We start from the raw sequence: 6361 nt of genomic DNA on the forward strand, positions 1-6361 counted from the left end.
CAAGCGCGAGCGCACGCGCACCCCCTCGGTCATCCACACAGGTTCCTTCTCTCACGAGAGGGAAGTTTGCGTCTTATGCCCCAGCTTCTTAGGTCGAACTGCCCGTTCCACCTTAAATGGTGCATGTAACTGCTGCGCCATTTAAGGTGGAACGGGCAATTCGGAATCAGACGCCAAGTTCAACGCCGTCTCTCTCACACACACGCACACACACTCACCTTGTTGCGAGTCACAGCCCCCCAGCAGCGCCCCTGAAGCGAGCAGAGAGGCGAAGAAGCCCCACAGCGAAGTCTTCAGCTTCATGTTCGCGTCCACACACACACACAGCGCGCGCACTCGCTCACTCCAACACGCCGACCGCGCTCGCTCCTGCGCCTCTCACATGTCCAGACACGGCGGCGTTATCCCTCTGAAGGAGTCCGTCCGCGGAGCGCGAGGAGCCGGGGACGCAACTGTGGAGCGCCGCTGCGCGCGCGCGCGTCTTTGGCCTCGGTTTTAGTCCTGTCGTCTGAGCGCGCGCGCACACACACACGCGCGACGCCGGGAAAGGGCAAGCAAAGTTGAGCAGCAGCGCGAGGGCACTTTGGCGATGTGGCTCGCTCTCTCGTGCCATGAGACTCTCCACACTTCGCTCGCTCTGCAGCGACGCCACAAACGCTCGGGACACGCCCACAAACGCTTCGGACACGCCCAGGGGGCTCGGGATTGGCCCCGTGGCGTCTAAACCCCACCCTCAGCAAATTCGATCTCCGTCCTCATTGGCTCTCTGGGGGGTCCGCGTCCGAGTACACCTGTCTCAGTGTGCGCGCGGGGCTAATGAGCGCCTGAGAGACTTCGCACGCGCGTCACTTTCGATTCACTTGGACGTGAAAATAAATAAATAAATAAATACATAAATAAACAAATAAATAAGAATAAAGCTATATTAAGAAATAAATATTAAGTTGTATGTAGTTCATATATATATATATATGGAGAGAGAGAGTGAGAAAGAGAGAGAGAGAGAGATGTATGTAGGTCATATTATTATTATTATTATTATTATTGTTAATAATAATAATAATAATAATACAGGTCATAAATATTTATTAAACGAGTTTTTTAAGATTTTAAAATGTATTTCTTACTATAAGATTTTGTAGCAGTTGGTGCAGCTAATAAAAACAGTTTCAGAACCTTTTCTTCATCAAGGGTGCCAATAATTCTGCTTAGCTTTTGCACAGCTTTAACATTTCCAAATCATGTACTGGAGTCAAACTATAATAATAATAATAATGACAATAATGACAATAATAATAATAATAATAATAATAATAATAGCAACCTAATATCCAAGGATGCTTTACTGAAGCATCATTCCCAGCAATGGTAACAGCAGCAGCAACAACAAAAACTACATAATACACTAAAAAAGCACAAAAAAATCAATAAATAAGGACAAGAGCAACAACAGCCAGAAGGAGAGCGAAAGTGCTGAGATTCACTGGGAGGTGAGCTTTGAAGGGAGAGTTTGGAGATCAGTCTGTTCTCCAGATGTTTTGAATGTTCCTGCTGTAAGAGCCCCGTTTTAACCTCAGGAAGGGCCGAATAATGACCAGCTCAGTTGAATGAAGTGTATTAGAGCAGGAAATTAGCAACATGCTCAGTGCGGTTAGACTCCACAGACAGTACTGCGAATCATTTCTCTGCATGACAGAGCTGGGCGAGGGTGCTTTAAAAGCACCTGTGTGATTTAGAGTGAGATTGGAACTCAGTGCATGGCGAGGTCCTTTCAATGACACGCCCCTTCACACCTGCCAGGAAAGGTGAGCACTTTCTGCTGGAGTTACAATATGCTGAAACATCTGGTGTGGCTTCATGACACAGTGCTTTGAAAAAGTCACTTACATACTGACATGCTTTGGGGTGGGGGGTGGGGGGGGGCGGGCAGAGTAAGAAAGACGAGAGAGAATGAGACATAGGGTTAGAGAGTGAGAGAGTGAGAGAGAGAGAGAGAGAGAGAGAGAGAGAGAGGAAGAAGACAGAGTGAGAAAGACGAGAGAGAATGAGTCATAGGGTTAGAGTGAGAGAGAGAGAGAAAGACAAGAGAGAGTTAGACATAAGGTTAGAGACAGAAAGACTGAGGGGGGGACAGAGTGAGAAAGACAGAGAGAATGAGACATAGGATTAGAGAGTGAGATAGAAATAGAGGGAGAGAGAGAGAGATAGAGAGAGAGAAACAAAGAAGATTGTGAGAAAGAGAGAGAGAGAGAGAGAGAGAGAGAGAATGAGAGAAATAGGGAAAGAGAAAGTGATATATATGTGTGTAGATAGATAGATAGATAGATAGATAGATAGATAGATAGATAGATAGATAGATAGATAGATAGATAGATAGATAGATAGGTATAGGAGTATAGGAGAAATACAGACAGAATGAAAGAGAGTGAGAGTGTAAGCAAATGAGAGAAAAGGAGATCTATTTAGCAAACATGTAATAATAAATCAAATTGATTCAAATGACAATATAATTTTATCAAATTAATTTTTTATAAAGAACTGAACTAAACCTGTCAGAAAGTGACCCAGAAACATCACTACTCAAGGACAAAGAGCGGAACTTCTCTTGTTTTGTCTCTATTGGCCTCTGTCCCAGAATGAGTCTAATCTCAAAGCAAAATTTGACCGTTATCATATATAATCAGATATAGGACTAAACTTGAGCTGCGTCTGGAACATCTGTTCTAAAAGTGAGTCTTCCACTGCAGCAACCTTTTCTTAAAGTTCTTAAAACTTCACCAAGGTGTTTGTGTGACCCCAGAAAAATGCTGCCTGGCAGGTGTGTGGGATTACGTGTGTCCCTGTAGTACTGACCTGTCGCCACAGGGGGGAGTCTTCTCCCGAGACAGATGGGTCATGGAGTCAAAGCCAGCAGGGAGATCAAGCTGTTTCCTTTGAACTTCTCGACCTCTATAGCTGACGTCTTCTTATTAAAACTCATTAAGCCAATGTGGCTCAGCATGAAGATTGAGTGATACAGACACACGTTACTAACCACAGTGACTGAGGAAATATTAAAAAAGCTCATCTGATGCCTAATTGGACCCTTTTGAACTTTCCTTGTAAACCTAACACCACACCAGTGTTTATTTGCCATAAATCTTTACGAATGCTCCCTTCCGCCGGCGTCTCCAGCTGTTTATTGTGCTATTCATTCCCCGGGATTACGATGCGGAGTTTCGCTAAAGCCTCACGATGCTGGGTGTATGGCTAATCTAATACATAACTCCATGATTTGTTTAATGGATGAGGCTTAACAGTGCAAGGCCCGCCAATAAAACCAATGCCTCCGGAGACCCTCCCGTGCATACTGATTCCACACACAATGTCCAAGTAATGAAGCGGCTTTATCAAACTAGGCAGGGGCGTATTCTTACTGCTGTCCCTCTTCTCCCCACTATCTCTCATTACACTCTCTGCATTCAAAACACACCAACAGCATTCAGCGGCATGGCACAAAAGACCTGCAGCGCTGTGCTGGGGACAGCCACAATGATTCATCTTTAGGGGGAAGCGCTGTTCCAAGATAGACAGCATGTCAGCAAATATGGACATTCATACCACAAATTGAATGTCAATAATGTAATAATATGACTGGGGGCATTAATTGCTTCATTGGCAAAGTTTTTGAATGCATGCCTGAGGAGCTGGAGGGATCGACGTGTAGAGGGCGGGGGTCTGAATGCTAAACTTAGCAACCTTTATGATGATCAGATTAGTTTAAGAGGAACACTGCAGAGCCTCTCCAAGCTTCACATTTGAATATGCCTTGAAAAGTGCAGCAAAATAGAGATACTTCTGGTAAAATGATGTAGTTTAATAGGTAACACCTCTACCTTCTATGCTGGAGACTGGGGTTCAATCCCCTGCCTGGGTAAGCGCCCTACACTATACCAATAAGAGTCCTTGGGCAAGACTCCTAACACCACCTGATTGTAAGGCGCTCTGGATAAGAGCGTCTTCCAAATGCTGTAAATGTAAAATAGGTGCACAGGCCCATGTGTGATAGCCTACCTTTATGGCTAAGTGGTCTCACATGCTAAAAGACCTACACAGCCAAAAAAGCTAAAGTTGCTAACAGAGAATGAAGGCAAAACAGTTAGCATAGCATTACGCAATTTTGACCCCGTGCAAACGAACGGTTACTATTTTTCCTGGCACGTTTGGCTGCTTTGCGTTCCTTGAAGTATTAATTAAAAAGCTCCTGTCGGCAGATGAGCTGCACTTTGGCTTTATCGAGCTTGAACCTGCCATTATCACCAACAAGCTGAAACCAATAAAATTACTGGGGAACTTGCAGTGATGCAACATGTATGCAAGACATACGCATCTTAAATAAGACAGTGACACATTAGACAGTAATTTGGTCTCTCTTTATATTTCCAAAGCCCACATTTATCCTACTTTAGAGCAAGAAGGCTGACCTACCATGAGCTTGCCCTCTGCATCCTAATGAACATAATCATTTGGACGGGGGATGTGATACTGGCCAGCTCATGTTGTCTGAGATGCTGCACATGGGTTCCATTTAGCAAAGCCTCTTACACTGTCTAAAACATCCAGACTAAGTCTTGAACATGTGCATTGCCAATAATGCAGGAGATTACTCTGAAGGACATGTTTTGCTATTGTTAACAGTGGGCTTATGTGTGGCATAATTCTGATCTAGACGTTCAAGTCAGAGGACGTTCCAGTAAGGGTCCGAAATGGATCACGCTTTAAATATGAAGTTGTTTTTATTTTGAAAACTAGTGGAACATCCAAACCCCCTCTTCCAAAGAAATAGCCTCAATGTGTAACCAATGTTTAAGCTGGCAAATATCTGATTACTTAATATCTCAACAATAATATGCAATGTAGCTTAGTTAGCATCAAGACAAGCTGTGAAATGGTAGGCCACATTGTCAGGGCTGCCCATGGTCCCTGCACACATTTGCGTTTTTGTGGATAAAAGTTGCTTTAAGTGCACAGGAAGTTAAATGAGTTGAATGTGATTTGGGAAACCAAAAATAGGTTCTAATAGACTCCTAGTAATACAGATGTCAAGCCTCCTGCAGCTTAAATACAACTGAAAATTGTTAAAAAATCATTACATGTTTGTTTCCTTTTGTTAACATTTTATTGGAAGTGCGAAGTACATAGAGCTACATAACATCCACATAAGCATTTCATAACAACAGACATCTATTCTGACATGCATCAGCTGTCATTACAGTTTCTGGGGAGAAATGACAACAACAATGGCCAATTCAGCCTTTATGACAGCTGATGCTTGTGGGAAAAGGCCTTCATAATTGTATATGCAAGTTTATGTCAGTTGTCGTGAAAGGCTTATGCAGCTGTCATGATACTTTACTGCTGCCGGTAACACTTCCCTGTAGGGTATGGTTCATAAGGCTACATGACACCTACATAAGCTTGTCATGGTAACTGATATAACCCTACATAAATGTTTATTAATGCTTATTCCAACTGGTGTCATTCGCTATAAAGGCTAAATTTGCAAATTTTGATCAAAGTAGCCTTTTTGACAGATGATATTAGAATATGCATCAGTTATGGGGCAGGTGTGGGCTGGAGGTTAGGGAACTGGCCCGGTGAACGGAAGGTTGCCGGTTCAATCCCTGTTGCTGACAGTCCATGACTGAGGTATCCTTGAGCAAGACACCTAACCCCCAACTGCTCCCCAGGCACCGTGGATAGGGCTGCCCACCGCTCTGGGCAAGTGTGCTCACTGCCCCCTAGTATGTGTGTATTCACTAGTGTGTATGTGGTGTTTCATTTCACGGATGGTTTAAATGTGGAGGTGGAATTTCCCCATTTGTGGGATTAAAAAAGTCTCACTTAACATTATGTCAGTGGTCGTGACAAGCTTATGTAGGTATCATGTAGCCTTATGAACTGTACCCTACAGTGAAGTGTTACTCTGCTTCCTTTAGCTCTGTAGAACACATACCCTTTAGAGTCTCAGCATTACTAGATTTTTCCTGATGAGCTTCAAGAGATTACTTCAAATTAGAAAAACAAGTAAATACAAATGCCCTTGCATCACACTTTGGCACTTCCTGTAATCAACAGCAGCTTAGTGGAAGAGCATCCCTAATTATTGATGCTGTGACTTGACAAAGCGGTCCCTTTGTCACCAAGATTTGTCAACATAAGAGAACGACCACATCTACAATCTCTGTCTAGGTAGCGTTCACTGAGTTATGTAAAACCACAAGATAAAGCATGTCATTTTTTAAACAGATTCCATATCCAGGCCGATAATTTTCCCCTCACACTCCGATGGTCTGTGGCCAAATGTGATATTTAGGGCCTC

At 43.5% G+C, this 6361-nt stretch overlaps 1 protein-coding gene across 4 annotated transcripts in view; it reads right to left on the minus strand.

Annotated features, from left to right (window-relative positions):
- Positions 1 to 629, minus strand: part of LOC108433052 (receptor tyrosine-protein kinase erbB-4) — a 629333-nt gene extending 628704 nt beyond the window's left edge. For all 4 annotated transcript variants that reach the window (XM_017707323.2, XM_037539223.1, XM_037539222.1 and 1 more), the window contains exon 1: positions 219 to 629. In XM_017707323.2, coding sequence (XP_017562812.1) covers positions 219 to 303 — 85 coding nt within the window. In that variant the 5' untranslated portion in view covers positions 304 to 629. The remainder of the gene's footprint in view (positions 1 to 218) is intronic.
- Positions 630 to 6361: the final 5732 nt, after the last annotated feature.

The sequence above is a fragment of the Pygocentrus nattereri genome, chromosome 6 (assembly GCF_015220715.1).
Source record: "Pygocentrus nattereri isolate fPygNat1 chromosome 6, fPygNat1.pri, whole genome shotgun sequence".
Taxonomy (NCBI): Eukaryota; Metazoa; Chordata; class Actinopteri; order Characiformes; family Serrasalmidae; genus Pygocentrus; species Pygocentrus nattereri.